The sequence below is a fragment of the Coenobita brevimanus genome, chromosome 65, assembly GCF_032717465.1.
Source record: "Coenobita brevimanus isolate Jiangsu-jjx chromosome 65, ASM3271746v2, whole genome shotgun sequence".
NCBI classification, from domain to species: domain Eukaryota; kingdom Metazoa; phylum Arthropoda; class Malacostraca; order Decapoda; family Coenobitidae; genus Coenobita; species Coenobita brevimanus.
Window position 1 is genome coordinate 48574535 of NC_137018.1, and position 18840 is coordinate 48593374.

At 43.0% G+C, this 18840-nt stretch overlaps 1 protein-coding gene across 1 annotated transcript in view; it reads right to left on the reverse strand.

The window, feature by feature from the left end:
* Positions 1-18840, reverse strand: part of Spn (protein phosphatase 1 regulatory subunit spinophilin) — a 159383-nt gene continuing 140543 nt past the window's right edge. The window contains exons 24-26 of the mRNA XM_080276511.1: positions 11200-11384; positions 6724-6876; positions 1-326 (exon numbers count right to left, since the gene is read on the reverse strand). Coding sequence (XP_080132637.1) covers positions 201-326; positions 6724-6876; positions 11200-11384 — 464 coding nt within the window. The 3' untranslated portion in view covers positions 1-200. The remainder of the gene's footprint in view (positions 327-6723; positions 6877-11199; positions 11385-18840) is intronic.

The following is an 18840-nucleotide window of genomic DNA, read 5'->3' on the forward strand; positions in this document are numbered from 1 at the left end:
AACAAGGACTGCTGTATGAGGTCTGCAGTTGCAGTGGTAAGCAAGCCATTACTTCCAACCATCTGCCTGTCCATCCTTGTACTTTAGAGGGCAATAGACCACTTGTGAAAATATAGAAATCACAGTAACTCTGAAATGAGGTGTTAAGTATTGTCGTTTGAACACTACAAAGTCACACTCATGTTGAATTGGGCCCAAGTTTACTTCTTCTTCCTCTCTGCTTTCTCTGCTAACTTTTCTGCCTTCTTCTGTAGCTTCTCCCTCTCCTTCTTCTCCTTCTCAGCTTGCTTTCGTTCCTTCTCAACTGCTAACCGAAGTTCCTTCACCTGTGGGACATAAAAATTATGCTAAATGTTAGTGAGGAAAAGTGAAGATAAAGTGTTTGTCTTCCTACTACAGTACTGGTAGATGTCTGTAAAATGTAAAATGAAAATGATATACGATGTGCCCTGAGTCATATGCAGATCTCATTTGCATGAAACACATTTTGAATGGTGCTATAAATCTTGACCCTAAAACGAGCAGTGTTGAAAGATTGCATTTTTGCACAATAAAATTCCTGAGGTGACACCTGCCTTGGGGAGGGGGGGTGACACACACTAACATGGGGACCATGCATATGCACTTTGTTTCCTACCCCCCCCCCCAACCTCATTCATGCACACTGTGTTTCCTCCTTGACCTGTCTCCAAGTGGCCTTGACCTGCTGCCTCACATGTCTATATCCTGTGCAATTGCCATGTTGTGCTTGTGTCTGAGAGTAATTTATCTGTGTGATGGCATTGACTACTCCCACACAACCTGCCAGTGGACCTGCTAGTGACAGGCATGATGAGTTTCACCAAGTTTAGACAAGAAAGGATACTGAGGCTGCTCACTGCTAAAGAATGAGTGACTGACAGCAAATTTTTTTTCATGATAATGAACTGACCATTCAGACTGTGAAGTAGAACAAGAACAAAATCCTACAGGTTAAAGAATTTTGTGGTGGTGGTGAGGATACACTGTACCAGTGGTGTGTGTGGAGTAATATGCTACTGAAAATGGAGGTGGTATATAAGTACATTTGCAATGTGGTAAATCACTATAACAATGAAAATTAGACCCATTTTCAGAATAACAATGGCAGAATTATTGTGAATTTATATTTAAGACGGCGGCCTATGAAAATCTTGTGCGGATGCAGTGATGCATGGAAGCTGAAAGGTAAACATTTGACCTAACACCTGCCCAGTGTTTACAAGTGCAGAACCCCCATCTCAGGCCTCTGTGCAGGCAGCCTCCTTCATGTCACCCCTTTGAAGACTTGGTATCACTCACCCAATTGTTAACATGTCCCATGCCTGTGGTCACCTTCGTATTTGCCAGGCTACCTAACCTTCTCGCTTGGGTAAGCTCACCAAAATGCCATTGAGGTCACCATATAACAGTGCAAGCATGCAATGAATAGTGCTCTGTGCGAGTCAGACGAGAGGGAACTTTGTGAATTAAGTGAAACTTGCATCTTTGAAATTATGTCTGGTGCTAATCTCAGTGGAAAGAGTGGTGCTGCAGATGTTGCTAAGGGCAAGGCTAAAAGGCCAATGTGTAGCCTTTCCCTTACTGTGAAATTAGACATTTTTAAGCGTCACAAGGAGGGGCACAGAGCAAACAAGATTGACAAAGCCCTAAAGCTGCCCCAGTCCTTGGTCTCTACGATGATAAAGAAATAAGATGCTGTACTAGCAGTATCGAAGAACTTACCTGCCCTGACTGCTAAACAACTAACCAGACAGAAAAAGGGAGCCTATAATGGAGGAAATGGAGAATCTCCTAGCTTTGCGGGTTAATGAAATGAACTGTGCGAAGCACCCTCTTTACCAAAGGTTAATATGCACAAAGGTTCAATCTGTGGAAGGATTTCAAGGATAAGCAAGGTATGGAACCCAAGGAGGAGTTCAAGGCCAGCATGGGTTGGTTTGAATGGTTTAAGGCCTGTGCTGTCCTTTGACATGTGACCATGGTGAGGCTGTTAGTGCTGACCATGTAGCAGCTGAGGCCTTCCCTGTAAAGCTGAAAACAATCACAGAAGAAAGGAGATACTCTTCAGAACAAGTCCTCAACTTTGACAAAACAAGCCTGTTTTGGAAACATGCCTCCCGGTTGACATGCATAAGCAAGGAAGAATGATGTGCGCCAGGGTTTATGGCAGCCAAGGACCGCCTTACCCTCTTCCTTGGTGTGAATGCAGAGGGAGACCCGATGCTCAAACCACTCCTCGTGTATTACTGATTAAGCCCCCAAGTGCTGGCAGTGTTTATGAAGGAGAACCTCGGGGTTATCTGGAGGAGTAACTCCAGGGCATGGCTGACCACTGCATTCTGCTGCTCTTACATGGCAGGATACCTATCCCCCGTGCCTGCATAACTATGCCGGCTGAAGCATTCTTGCCAACTGTTTCCTTTTGCTGGTTTGACAATGCCCCAAGAGACCCTGAGGAACTGGAGGACTGGGTGGATAATATCATAGGGGTCTACCTGCACCCAACACATCACAGCTGCAGCCAATACATCAGGGTGTCATCGCCACATTCAAGACCTACAACCTCCGCTGTATCATGGGGCAAATGGTGAGGGTGAGTGACTCTGGCGTAAGTGATGCAGTGTGGAGATTCTGGATGAACTATAGCATCAAGCGTGCCATCAACAACTTCACAGTGGCATGGGAGGAGGTGCAGTCAAGCACAATGAATCCCATCAGGTGTAAATTATGGCCAGAATGTGTGTGCTCCTTCACAAGGTTCCTGGCAGTGGAGAACATCTGTTGTGACATCTTTGACCTCTCACATGAGGTGGGATTTGAAGAGGTTGACAAAGATATGCAAGAGATCATGGACAGCCACACAGTGCAACTCCCTACAGAGGAGCTCGCTAAGATAAAGGAACAAGTAGTGGAGATGCTGGAAGGTGGCAAGCACAGTGGTGGGGACAAGCCCCTTCGTGTTCTCAGCATCAAGATCTTGAAGGGGTTCCTTGCAATAATGGACAAGGGAATTTCATTCATACGGGACAAGAATTCAAACCCGGCAGGGAGTGACGTGTCGATGCACAACATCGAACAACACTTGAGGCCACACAGGGAGCTCCTGACCACTAAGAAGGTATCACAGCAGATCACTTCTTCCTTGCCACCAGCAACAAGGAACCAAGGCTACCAACAAGTGGTGTGCAAATGCAACGTCCTGCATCACCTAGCCTACCTCCATCACATCTGTCTTGTCTTCATCGCTGCCTGGCACACCCGTACGCTGCCCCACTGTCAAATTGCCATGCTCTCCATCAACTGTACCACATTGCCCTCCCTTGGTCTCACCACTTCTTTCTCCCCTGATTTCAACATTTCACTCTCCCCATCTATCTTTATCTTCTCCTGAGGACCTGGAATGATCATCCAGGCCCTCCAGCTGTTCCCTAGCCTCAGGGGGAACCTTTGGTGATGATTCAAACTGGTCTACAACATACCTCTTTTTTAAATATAATATATATATATATAACCCTTTCCTTGCCGGAACCTTTGTCGACTTTTTTGGCCCTCAGTACTGAGGGTTTGGGAGGCTGTGTGACCCACAATGCAGGCCATTTTCATCCCCCACCCCACATGAATAGACCTGGGAAAGTGTAAAAATATGCCCAGTGATCACTCTCATCTTAAATGTCGGGACCAACTGCCTAGCCCCGGGCTCCTACGCTCCTCATGGGGCAATGTAGGATTGGATGATGGGTGGATAGTAGAAGTGCTCACTTTGACTGTTTTCCACCTGAAAACAGGTGCTTTGGTCCAGCACACCAAGATTTGCGTTGGATGGCTACTTTCAGATATCGTCAGCAGCTGATGTGGATAGACAGTCCAATTTGGTGTGGAGCAGATGGATGCAAGTAGTGCTTGTAGCATGAAAATGCAACCTGGTTTACGTAATGTGGCCACAGTCGAAACTATGATGATGGGAAGTTGGGGTTTTGTGCCAGTTTTATGTATTTTCACATTTATTTTTTTTCATACATTATATTAGAATGAGGCACTTAGAGGCACTATAAACACTCGTGCTGCACAGTCACATTAGTTACGGTAAATCACACATTTCTTACGTTATTTTCCTTGCATTACTTGCTTTTATGATTTACTTCAATTTATAGTACTTACATTTGCTTATATTACAGTAAACCCTTCATAAGTTAAACTATATGGGGCTCTAGGATTCAACTTACCAGATTTTCCGACTAACGGGGGGGGGGGGGGACTTGCCTCCCACAAGTAGCAAATTACTATATATGATTACTTCTTTATTACCACTAAACTAAAGATGCATTTTAAGGCATTAAAAATAAACGGTAAAAACAATTCAGTGCATGTCATAGGCTAGGCCAGGATAGGAGGTTGCATAGCCTAGGCTAGGCTAGGTTAGGCTAGACAGATAGAGTTGGGGAAGTACTGTACCATATGTGAATCTCTGAACACAAATCAACAGTGTAGGCTATTATCATGTATAAAGCAACACAAATAAACAACAGAAAATAATTCGGAGCATTTCATTTCTTAAATTGGTGGATGTCTGTGCGAAGAGCTCTCGCTGGTTTGGCAGCTTGGTTTTGGAAATGGAGGTGGGGCAACAGTCAATTACTAAAAGTACTGCACTTATTTACTTCACTTTACAATCGATTAAACTAAAATGTAACACCTGGAATATAATAATCTAAAATGTACACTCACGATCACTTATTTCTGCTTAGGTCCCCCCCCTTACTACCCCTGTATACCCAGGGAAGAGGGGGGGGGGGAATAAACAAGCTCCACCCGCTTCTACCCCAGCTCCCAACCCTCCCCCATACCTCTACCCCCCTCATCTGTCATTCTTAACTAGCAGTTACATCTCAAGCTGACTTCACACTTAACACTCTAGGTCCTACTACAAATACAAACATAGAACACTAGGATATGTAAAAAGGACATTATATAACCATCAACACGCCGCAGCAGGAAATTAATGCAATATGACGTTGACAGTAAAACCAAAACATTAACCATGGCCACCTCAGGCCTCATGCGTTGGGTGCTCTGCTTTGCACACACACACACACACACACACACAGGAAAAGCAAATGGTCTTGACAAAATTTCATGTTGGGTGCTACATGAGTGTGCAAAAGAGTTATGCAGACCAATATATTTATTATTCAAGGAATCCTTGGGTCAGGGTAAATTACCTATTTGGAAGAAAGCAAACATTGTTCCCTTATCCACGAAAGGGAACAGACAAAATCCACTCAACTACCGACCAGTATCACTAACCAGTGTTGTAAGTAACATACTGGAAAAGCTGGTAAGAAAAGTTTGGGTAAACCATCTAGAAGAACACAATATGATACCAGAAGGGCAGACTGGTTTCAGAAAGGGAAAATCATGTGTTACTAATCTATTAAGCTACTATGATAGAGTTGCAGAAATATTACAGAAAAGAGAAGGATGGGTGGACAGTATCTATCTTGATTTAAAGAAAGCATTTAACAAAGTACTGCACCAAAGACTTATGGAAACTGTACCATCAAGGAGGAATCCAGGGCAACCTGTACTGTTGGATGCAAGATTTTCTCAGAAAAAGGGAAATGAGAACAGTACTAAAGGGGAAATTACTCATCATGGAGGGATGTGACTAGCGGAGTTCCACAGGGCTCAGTGCTGGCACCAAGTATGTTTTTAGTGTTTATAAATGACACAGACAGTAACATTGGAAATGAAAGGTACTTAAATGTTTCCTGATGATGCAAAAATACAAAGGAAAATTACTAACAGAGTCTTGTAGACAGCTACAAGAAGAATTAAATAAACTTCATGAATGGAGTAAATGGCAAATGGAATTCAATGTGGACAGGTGTCATCAAGAAAAAATAAATGATAAAGTTACAAATATATAGCAGTTGTACAGTAGCAGTAACCCCAGGTCCATCTGAGTGAACACCCAGTAGCAAGATTGCAGGCTGACGATGCCACCTCCTACTGTCCACCATCCTTTTTCCGGGGATATGAAGTGAGCTGAAGGGCATTTGCTGAACCAGGCAGTGGAGCTTCCCAGCCATGTCAGTGGCCTCCTGTACTGGACTAATTCCATACTGGACAAATAATTAACCTTATAGGGAAAAATGATTAATTCAGACAAGAATTTAACTTATGGCACAAGATTCCCTTGAATGTTGTAAACAATGATAGGCAGACACACAAAACTGTAATTTGGCAGGATGAATATGGGCAGCTTGGGGGGGATCCAACACAACATTATGGTGTTAGCACATTGGCAAGAACAAGGAGACTGAAGGTCAGTGATGTCACCTCTCCCAGCCAATGCATGTTTTCATTGGGGGTGGCACCTCTCAACTTCACAGAATAATGGAAACTCACCCACCCCTCAACAAACCTGATTTCTTGCACATTAGTGGCAGCATCCATCCATCCATTGTCCAATCCTACACTGCCCCATGAGAAGCGTAGGAGCCCGGGACTAGGCAGTTGGTCCTGTCATTTAAGATGAGTGTGCAAACTGTACTAATTAAAGTTTTCCATACCATTTTTTTTTTTTTTCTTAATACTGAGTGTTTACTGTACTTGAGGCAATCAGAACTAAAGCAATGCATGCTGGATGTACGGCCACTGTGTAAATACACACACACACACACATGAAAGACAATAAATGACCTTGCGCTTGAGTCTGGTGCGATCATCGGGTGGGAGGTGGAGAGACTTGAGGTCGCGGAGGTCGAGGTTGAGAAGGCGCGGACCAGTCATGCCAACCTCCAGGAACCTGTTCACACAGCCTTCCAGTCCCTGCACCACAAGCCACTGACCCACCTGAAAACACATCATTATGATCAAAGAGGCTGATTAACTCAATGCAACATTATTATTATTAAGTCATCATCATCTGGACCTCCTTTCCTACTAGGGTGAGGAATTGAAACGTCCAGACAACCCAAGTTTGCCCAATTCAATGGGCCATGCTTCCATTCACTCGTCATTCAAGCCCTTGATATCCTGGCTCCATCAGATATGCCACAAAAAATTTCACCATGTGTTGTAGCTTCACATATACCCATCTGACAGTCAATCCGAGCATTGTCTCATTAAAAAGAGGTGCCAAATCCCTGGTCATGCACTTCTCCGTAAAAAATTCATCTAGCCAGCTCAATCTCTTGTTAGTCCCTTGGCCTCACCAACTTCCATACTTCCTCACACACTCATCTGCCATATCTCTCCATCTTCTTGGCCTACCATGCCTCCTCCCTCCTTCAGATTTGCTCATATATACCTTTTTCACCATTTTATTATTATCAATTCTCTCCATATGACCAAATCATCTCGGTACACTCTCTCCGATTGTGGTGTCCACAAACTTCCTCACTGCATCTTTCACGAATCACATTATTTCGTATCCTGTCCACTCTCTGTACTCCACATACATTCCTCAGTAGTCCCATCTCCACTGCTATTACAAGTGACTTTTCATGTTCATGTCACACCATAGTCTCACATCTGTATCTTAAAGTTGGCACTAACACTCCTTCACGTAAGCCTTGTGCAGCTGCAACGTGCAAGCCTCTGTTTCTTATCAAGCCCCTCATAGCACCAGCAACTTTCATTCCTTGTGTCACTTTACTTTCCACTTCTGTTGCACATTTTCCTCTCTTTTTTATCACTGTTCCCAGGTATTTGAATTCTCTCACCAATTCCAGTCTCTCTCCATTCACTGTAACATCACACTGGAAGTCACCTTCTCTCTCAATAACCATCATTTTATTCTTTTCTACATTGTCTTTCTTTCCTTCATTCTTTCCTTTCCTTCTGCCTGTGGGAGACTCTACACTGAGTGACAAACCATATGGTTCCCTGTACACCAGGAAACCATTTACTATGCTGGGTGGTAACCATATAACCAAATTTTGGCACCTGGTGGTTTGGTGGGTAATTATTGAGCTCCAATCGGATTGAGCCGGTGAAGGTTTATATCCAAGGGGTGGTTGGGGTTGACTGCTCATGTAATGCCACTCAGGGATGAGTGAGGCTGGTCACTCTCATCTTAAATGTCAGGACCAACTGCCTAGCCCCGGGCTCCTATGCTCCTCATGGGGCAATGTAGGATTGGATGATGGATGGATGGATACTCTCAAGGCACAGTGCTCACAGACATCAGCAAAACTGCACTAGTCTACCAACCTCTTGTCCGGTATTTGCAAGTAGCACTGCATCATCAGCATACAACAAATTTGAGATATTCCATCCATCACCATTCATTACCAACACGATCCCTCTCTCCATTACTTGTGTTTTCACTTCTCTCATCATCCCATCCATATATATATATATATATATATATATCTATATATATATGTATATATATATATATATATATATATGTATATATATATATATATATATATATACTGACTGAACAACCATGGGGTCATTACACAACCTTGTCGCACACCCATACTGATCGTGACCATTCACTTAGATGCCCATTTATCCTTACACATGCCTCACTACCATCATAAAAACTCTTCACGGCACCTAGTAGCATCATCAGCTAACATTTAAGTAGCTTTCGTTCCCAATGTTACTGTCTATATCATTTATATACACTAGAAACATAATTGGTGCCAGCACTGAGCCCTGTGGAACTCCACTAGTCACTTCCCTCTATGCTAAGTATATTTTCCCTTAGTACTGTTCTCATTGCTTTTTTTTTTTTTTGGGAGAAAATCTTGCATCCAACAATACAGTTTGCCTCGGATTCCTCCTTGATGGTACAGTTTCCATAAAAGTCTTTGGTACAGTACTCTGTCAAATGTTTTCTTGAAATCTAAATAGATACTGTCCACCCATCCTTCTCTGTTCTGTAATGTTTCTGTTACTCTGTCATAGTAGCTCAACAAATTAGTAACACATGATTTTCCCTTTCTGAAACCAAACTGTCTTTCTGTTATCATATTGTGTTCTTCTAGATGATTTACCCAAACTTTTCTTATCAGCTTTTCTAATACCTTGCTTACAACACTGGTTAGTGATACTAGTCGGTAGTTGAGTGGATTTAGTCTATTCCCTTTCTTGAATAAGGGAACAAAGTTTGCTTTCTTCCAAATATCAGGTAGTTTACCTTGTCCCAAGGATACCTTGAAAATTAAAGATAATGGTGTACTTAACTCCTTTGCACATTCATGTAGCACCCAACATGAAATTTCATCAGGACCATTTGCTGTGTGTGTGTGTGTGTGTGTGTGTGTGAAGGCAAAGAAGGAAACAAGGGCTGGAAGCACACAAACTGTACCCTCCAAGAAAAAATAAAAAAAAGAAAGTTCTGTGGGGTATGCTATGTGCTGGAGGTGGGGCTGGAGCTGTAGCTAGGGTAACGAGTAGTTGGAGGAAGTTTAGGGAGCTGACACTGAGGGCTATCCCTCTGTGCTGAGGGATCTTGTATATGGCATGTGTTAGGTGTATTGCTGTATGGTATTGAGACCTGGGCAGTGAAAGAAAAGGATAATCATAGGCTCAACAGTGAGCAGATGGATGTGTAGTGTGTCCTTGAAGGTGAGACCTGGGGGTGGGGGAGCTAGATTTACGATTGAAAAGTTGAAAGGAATGCTGGGATTAGAGTGTAATGGTGCTGTGGTGAGAAGAAACAGACTAAGATGGTTTGGGCATGTGGAGAGGATGATGACAGTTGGGTGCAAAAAGTAAGAAGTGTGACTGTCAGGGGGTAGGGTTGTGAGCAGCAGACTGAAAAAGACCTGGGATGTCACAGAATGTGACGTCAGGGATAAGGGACTGAATAGGGAGGTTGCCAGAGATCGAGCAGCGTGGACAGCCGCCATTACGTGACCAAGGATGACACATATAAGCATGCTGGAGTCTTCAAAAATGATACGATCCTTGGATTAAAGGGTTAAGTGTGAGTGGAAAAAACAACAAGATGTTAAAACAACTGCCAATCCTACATTACCCCTTTCTATGAGTAGGTAGCCAAGGGCACTATGCTAGTGTAATCTAGTAAATTAAAGGTAGGTGACCAACCCACTTCCCTTGATGGCACTACATGATCACACTAGAATAGCCAAGCTGTTTACTGCCAGACCCTCCAGCCTCTTAACCCAAAAAGGATATAAAAGGACCACTATGAACTTGACTAGACATTCACAAAGAATATCAGGTAATAAAATGTTTAACTTAAGATCACTGTACACCAAAATATTAGGTAATAAAATGTTCAACTTAAGAATATTTATTAATACACCCTGCAATTTTTAACAGTATTAAGGAAGAGAAACCTCAAAGTGGACCTAAAGAGGACAATTCATGAATTTAATTTCTTGTAAATACTGAAATATCTGTACAGATTTTCAACCTAAAATCTTTATGTATATGACTTAAGTCCCTAGGCATAGTCTTGGGAAGTCCTACAAAAATACATGTAAGTCTTCTACAGGCTCTTGGGGTTGGGTCAGTGTGTGGGGAGATTGTTAAGGGTTGATTTCAAACTGGTCCCTCAGTATAACTCATTGCCAGTGGCATTTCTAGGCTGGCCCCTGGATCTGGCAAAAACTGCTATCACCTCTTAGCAATATCTCCAACTGGGGCATTGTATCCACTAGACCACCAGACACAAGCCAAATAAGACGGTGTGTTGTGCACCCATCTGGCAGCAAACTCTCAGCCTTTTCTGTCCAACTTTTTAATGCAGGAGTTAGCTGACACTCCTTGTCTTCCATGTATGCAGGAGGTCAGCTCTGGAACTGCCTTCCTATGTCAGTATTTCCCTCTGCCTATGACCTTCAATCCTTTATATGCGATGTGTCCAGGCATCAAAATGGCTCTTGATCCCCCCCCCCCCCCCCTTGAGGAAAAAGTCTTGCAGGCTTCTAACTTTTGATTCTTTTTCCATACAATATATTGGGGGGGAGGGGGGGGGAGATGAACAAGGTGTGAGGGGGAGTGGGAAACTGAGGATGAGGTAAATGGATGGAGTAGAGGGGTACAGTATGAATGAGGGTGGTGTATGGTGGAGAGAGAGCACTCTGATGGTGCGGGACAGGGTGACATGGAAACAATCTAATAGAGGTACCCACTCTGGGATCAAGGCATCTGGTGATAGATAGGTGACAGTAAGGCTGCTTGACATACTTGCTCCTTGGTCCAATCAACAACAGGCGCAGTCTGCCACATGTGAGCGCGACGTGAGCGATCGGGTCCAGTAAGGGAGGTCTGGGATCCACCCAGTGATGCCCCTGACCCCTCATCACCTGACCCTAGTGAGGCTGGACCACTGCTCAGGTCACCACTGCTCCCACCTCCACCCTCACCCAGACCTGCAACATATAACACATCATCAACATCTCATTCAGTATGTGAGGTGTTACAACATACCACTAGCACCTCATTAAACATTTGGGTAATTAAAAGATGAGTACAGTGTGGTCGGTGGTAGGTGGGGGCACCCATCATCCACTCACTTTATGTAATGCCGCCTACTTTTCACTTTTACCATTCAATTTCTTTGTCTGCCCTCCTCTCATCCTAAGTCCCCCATTTTTCCCTGTCACTTTTTATCACTCTTCTAGCATCCATTCAGGAAGCAAACCTCCACACTTTTTCCTGTGCCTCACTGTAAACCGCAAGGGAACATCAGTTAACCGGACAGGTGAGCCATGCAAGGATGGTTGCTTGCTGCAGCTGATGGGTCTCCTCAGCCTGACAGACTAGGTTTGATCAACAACATAGTATGGTAGTTTTGGTAGAGCAGTGGAGGGAAGGAAAGGATAATGAAGAACTAGCACCAAGCCATAACTGGGCTACATGGCACTAAGGAAGAAGGGCGAGGAGAAATAATTAAATTAAATGTAAGATGTGAAGAGCAATAACAAAAATGGTAATATTAAAACAGAAATAATGGGATAGTCACCAAGGAAATCAGGAAGCAGTGGGGGACAGCACAGTAAGCAAAGAAGGTGCAAAAGTTAAGACAGTGTTCAAGTGTATATGAGCAATCAAGAAAAAGTTGACAGCTAGTAACAGGCCAGTTACAATGGAAACAGAGTGGTTGAGGGTCATGACTCATTAAATGACCATGAGTGAGGCAGGTATGACCTAAGTGAAGACAAGCAGGGATAGTCTCCCATCGACAGCCAAAGTGGGTTGATGTGTGTCAGGGAAGAACTGAATTTGTCGCATTCATGCAGGTTCCATGACGATTGAGAATGATTATGAAAAAGACAGATTAGAAAAAAAAAAAACAATCGAACAGGAATGGTGTGGAGAATGAACCTAGAGGAAAGAGTAGCCAGATGTGCCACCGAGTCAACTTGTTCATTACGGTTGCAAATATGGCTAGGGACCCAGCAGATGCAAACTGAGTTTTCCAAATGGAAGGACAGAACAGCCACTCCTAAGTCAGGGTGATCAGACGATATGAGTAAGATGACGTGTGTAAGGAACTGAGTGCAATATGAGAATCAGAGAAAATAAAGGTAGAGGAAGAGAATTTGGGAAGCGACTCCAGGGCAAAAGCAATAGCATACAGTTCTGCTGTGAGAATACAGTGCCCTCGCACAGAGAACAAATTCAGAGTAAACAATTCGCTTAGTGAATGAGCAGGGGATAATCGGGTCCACAAAACCACAAGGAACAAGTTGAGCCCCGAGTGAACGAAATCTTGGGAAACAGTAGGCCATAACTGCCATCTCTCATATTGAACAAACCACCCCCCTTAGTATATGCTCCACAAGAGACTAGATCTGAGCAACCTGTTGAGCAGAATCCAATTTAGGACGAAGATTTGCCTATGACGAAGATCAGTAAAATTCTAGCGGCAGTGGATGTTCTGAGAAGAGGTCAAGGCAAATGAAACCAGCTGACTTGGAACACCGGAAGTGCTCAGTGGAGTAGTAACTACTTTTCGTTATTACAATGAAAGGCACAATATGGAAGTCAACAGAAGAAAAACACTCATCACACTCTACTACCTAACTCATGAACAACGGGAGCCAGTTGCCTCTACTTCGTCTGCTACACTTCCTGGGGAAGGCGATGATGATGCAATGTCAGTGGTGTTATCTTTGGACTCTGAAGTTTTTATGGGAGAGGTGATTGAGGCAGAGACACGTGGGGATGTGGTTCAGTTGGGTGATGAAGGTGAGACCGGTGACGGGAACGAAGGAGTGGAAAGTCATGTGGCGGGGACACCCTAAGTATGAGTATATCTCCCTGCCTCGGAACCACTTGTATTCAAGCCAAGCAGGACTGGCATCTGCACCATTTAAGGTAAATAACTATATGTTTTATATTTTATATATCGTACTGTATGTGTTTGAAATGTGCCCTTTAGTACATCTCTATGACTCAAAAAGTGGACTTTGAGGGAGCGGTGCCACCCATTTGCTATTTTTCCAAAAAGATATGTTGTTCACAGTGAACAAGCTTGTCTGCCGCCCATAAACTCATTCACTGTGCGAGGGCACTGTACTTGCAATGAAAGGAAGACTACTTTGGAAAGAGTCGGGAACATAACAGCAAACCTGACACCATGATAAAATTTCAAGCCATCAGTACAGTTATATATGGCAGAAGAGTGACAGGCCATGTGTTCAAGAAAAAGGGAGCAAAGAGTATCTGAGGGAAGAAGAGATTCAGAACAAGGGAGAAAAAAGGTAGAAGCCAAAGTGAGAAGGACACTGGATGAAGAGGGAGAAAGGGAGGAAAGATGAAATCAACAGACTGAGGGAGGGTGGGGTGCCAACGGGGAAACAGAAGGGGATGGGAGATCAGTGAAAAGAGCACTGAAGAAGGCTGGGATTGCACAGTAACTTATTTGTAGGGAACTGAAAGATACGCACATGGGACCCAATGGTGAAAAGAGAATGATAATGAGAAAGGGTGGCGAATGCTTGATTCAGCACAAAGACTTGCAGCGGGAGTTGAATGAAAAGTACCTATAGCTAAATGAAGAGCAATACGACAAAGTGAATATAGTTTTGAAGGAGTGCAAGTCAAGGCCGAAGAACAGACTTGGCAACAATAATCAATTTTAGAGAGAATAAGGACAGCGGGATGACATAGAAGTGTGACACGATCAGCATCCCATGAAAGATGAGACATGTTTGCTGCCAGCAAAGACAATAAAGAGTAGAAGACTTAAGGGAAGAAACATACACATTCCAACTTAATCGGGAATAAAAAATGATACAAGAAAAGTGGTTAAGTAGCATTATGGAAGAGGTGTTATACAGGCAAAGAGAAGACTGCAGTACAGCTCGTGAATGGGTAACCAGTACTGCACAGAGCTTATAGGCAGGAAAATGAAAACCATGAGTTGCAGTTGATGTTGAGGCAGTACCAATGGTGGACTGGAGAGGGGACTGGTGATGAGGCAAGTCTGGATCTGCAGTGTAAATAAGAAAATCAACATAGAGTGAGGCCAAAACAGAAGGGGGTAGAGAAAACACAAGTGCTATTTATAGCTATAAGAAAAAGGGTGGTACTTAGGATGAAGCCCTGGGGGACACTTTTGTTGGGGAAGGGCACAGAGCTGCTGGGCTACTAGACAGACATGGAAGGTTCAGCGGGAGAAAAAATTTGAGCAAAAACACCTATGTTACCATGCAGACTAAGGGAATGAAGACAATGAAGAATATGATGTCTCCATGCAGTGGGAACTATTATCTGTGAACAGGATAACTCATCATGGTTATGACAGGTGCTATAAAAGACCTCTCATTATATACCTGCTTTGCCCTATTTTCTCTCATTTTCTATCCCTCTGACCCTTATTTTCTTTCACTGAGTACACTATCTACCCATCTGACCCTCATATTATTTCTTTTTCTTTTCCTCTCTCTGTAATAAGCTACTTGTTTGGTACTTATTTTTTATCCATCTATTTAATTACTTCCAGAATCCCTTTTTCTTCCATCCCAATTTAATTACTTCCGATCAACACGCCTAGGTGCGATGTTACGTACTCTTGTGAAGATGATTCTTTGTGTCTTGACGAACCTGGAGCCATTAACTATTCATCTTTCTATGATCGTTCTTTTGTGTATAGAACCCCTAGGTTATATAACTGATAGCCGTTGTCCATGAGACAACTCTCCTCCGTTGAATCCTTTAAGAGAAAGCCAAGAGTCTTTCTCTTATCAAAATGCTATAATCTGGAAAGAGGCACTGTGACAAATGATTATAGGGTTTAATTATTGCCACTCTCTCTCTCTCTCTTCCTCTCTTTTTTTCTGATGAAATTTTTACTGTATATGAGAAATGTCACAATTCTTGTAGCTGTAAAATTAATGTATATGAGTAGCGAGCGCTAGTGAATTCCCAGTGGAAGAAATGGCACTTTTGAGAAACAAAAGACCAGATCATCATCATCATCACCATCCGGAACTCCTTTACCACACTAGGGTAGGGTGAGGTGCAGCAATGTCCAGACAGCCCAAGTTTGTCCCATTCAATGGGCCATGCTTCCATTCATTCATCATTCAACCCCCTGGGATCCTGGCTCAATCTGATACGCCAAAAACTTTCACCACATTCTGTAGCTTCACATAAACGTATCTGACAAAGTTAATCCAAATGCTGTCACGTTAAAAAGAGGTGCCAAATCCCTGATCATGCACTTCTCCTAACATTCATCCAGCCAACTTGATTTTTTGTTGGTCCCCTATCCTCACCGACTACCATACCTCTCTTACTAACACACTCGTCCACCATATCCCTCCACCTTCTCCTTGGCCTACCCCACCTTCTCACTCCTTAAAATTCATTCAGATATACCTTTTTATCACTCTGTTATCATCCATTCTCTTCATATGACCGTACTATCTCAGTATACTCTCTTCAATTCCAGTGTAAACAGACTTCCTCACTCCACATCTTTCACAAATCACATTATTCTGTATCCTATCCACTCCCTGTACTCCACATACATTCCTTAGCAGTCCCATCTTCACTGCTCTCACTCCTGACTTTTCATTTTCATGCTACACCATAGTCTCACATCCATATGTTAAAGTACACCATAGTCTCACATCCATATGTTAAAGTACACCATAGTCTCACATCCATATGTTAAAGTTAGCACTAACACTCCTTCAAGTAAGCCTCGCACAGCTGCAACACTCAAGTCTCTGTTTCTCATCAAGCCCTTCGTGGCACCAGCTACCTTCCTTCCCTGTGTTACTCTACTTTCCACCTCTTTTGCACATTTTTCTCTCTTTTCTGTCACTGTACCCAAGCATTTAAACTCTCCCACCAATTCCAGTCTCTCTCCATTCACTGTAACTTCACACTCGGAGTCACCTCTCTCGATTACCATCACTTTACTCTATTCTACACTTGCTCTCAAGGCACGATGCTGACAGACATCAGCAAAACTCTGCACTGGTCTACGAACCTCTTGGCCGGTATTTGAAAGTAGCACTGCATCATCAGCATTGAATCAAATTTGAGATATTCCATCCATCACCATTCATTACTGCCATCCACCTCTCCATTACTTGTGCTTTTACTTCTCTCATCACCTCACCCATATATATATTGAACAACCATGGTGACATCATGCAACCTTGTCGTATGCCCACAATGATCGTGAACCATTCACTTAGATGCCCATTTACCCTTACACATGCCTCACTACCATCATAAAAACTCTTGAAGGCACCTAATAGCTTACCATCTACACCGTACATGCAAAAAACCTCCCACAATCCTTCTCTGTCTATTTTGTCATATGCTTTTTCCAGATCATGAATGCCATAATCACCTTATAGTCCTTCTCACAAGCTTCCTCCATTATCTGTCTCACTGCAAATATTTAATCCACATATCCTCTACCATTCCTAAAGCCACCTTGTTCATCACTCACTAGGACTTCTGATATCTCTCTTACTGTCTTTATAATAATTCTTCCATATACCTTCCCTCCAACATTCAATAAACTTATGCTATGATAGTTCTTTCATTCACTTCGCTCACATTTATTTTTGTACAGGGGTACAATCACTGCCATTTTCCACTCTGCTGGCACAGTTTCACTCATCCATGCCTTCTTACATATCTCCAACATGTACTTCATTCTGCTCTCTCCACTACACTTAATCATCTCTGCATACACCTCATCAACCCCAGCTGCTTTCCCATTTTTCAGACGCTTCACGGCGTTCTTCACCTGAGTGAGTTTCACGTTTCCTGGCACTGCATTCCTTCTCTGCACACCCCCAAAAATTAATCATGTTTACAGCTGCACTGCTTTCTCTATTCCCATTCATCAGGCTATCAAAATATTCTCTCCATCTGGTCCTTACTTTATTCCAATGGGTTAATAATCTACCACTTACATCCTTCACACTTTCACATTTCTTTCCACTGTCACTTATACACTTCTGCACTCTTTCAAGAGTAGCTTCATATTTTCAGTGTAGTCTGCATTCATTTTTTCCCCTAGATTATTATGTAAAGTGGAGGGACTGTAAGAAAATGTTCTGGAAAGAGGTGAAGAGAGTAAGACAGGGTGGAAGTGAAGTTAGCAGGGGAATGAAAGATAAAAATGGTAGATTACTAGTGGAGAAGGGAGAAAAAGTGATCAGGTGGAGAGAACACTTTAAGGAATTGTTGAACATAGAAGATGGAAGTGATGCGAGTATAAGTGGCTGGGGAATGGCTAGGAGAAGGAGGGAGGTGAGAAGACAAGAAGAAATCAGTAGGATAGAAGTTGTGGAGGCATTGAAGAAAGTTAAATTGGGGAAAGCCCCAGGAATTGATGGAGTGTGTGGTGAAATATTGAAGCATGGGGGAGAGATAGTTGTAGAATGGATGTGGAAGATGTGCAGATTGGCCTGGGAGAAAGGTAGAGTTCCGGAGGATTGGAAGTCAGGTATAATTATTCCCTTGAACAAAGGAAAAGGGTAAAGAGAAGTGTGTGGTAATCATAGGGGCATTTGTCTTCTTAGTATAATAGGAAACGTGTATGGTAGGATACTTATTGACAGAGTTAGGGAAATAACAGAGGAATTAGTTGGAGAAGAACAGGGAGGCTTTAGGAAGGGAAGAGGTTGTGTAGATCAGATATTCATTCTTAGATCTTTAGTGGGAAAGTTTCTAGAGAAGGGAAAGAAGTTGTATGCGGCTTTCATGGATTTGGAGAAAGCATATGACAGGGTGGATAGACAAGGACTGTGGAAAGTATTAAGAATATATGGAGTAGATGGGAAGTTGTTGAATGCTGTGAAGAGTATGTATGATGGTGCTAAGGCTGCAGTGCGTGTGGATGGTGAACTGAGTGAATTTTTTTCTTTGAAGGTTGGGTTGAAACAGGGATGTGTCATGTCTCCATGGTTGTTCAATCTGTACATGGATGGGGTAATAAAAGAGGTACAAGGTAGGGTAGTGGATGTTGGAGTGGACCTGGTGAGAGAGGGTAGGGCTGGAAACTCCCTGTACTGTTGTTGTTGTTGTTTTTTTTTTTTTTTTTTTTTTTTTATGTGCCCAACTCTGGGCATAGGCTTCACAGCCTGCTATCAAGGCCCAGCAGTCCTCCTACATACCATACACCTCTACATGTTTGCAGATGATACTGTGTTGTTGAGGTGAGAGAGGGTAGGGCTGGAAACTCCCTATACTGTTGTTTGCAGATGATACCGTGTTGTTAAGTGAAGATGAAGGGGAGCTGTAAGGCTTGGTGGATGAGTTTGGGAGTGTGTGTAAGAAACAGAATCTAAAGGTGAATGTACGGAAGAGTAAAGTGATGGTCTTTGAGAGAGGTGAAATCAGTGA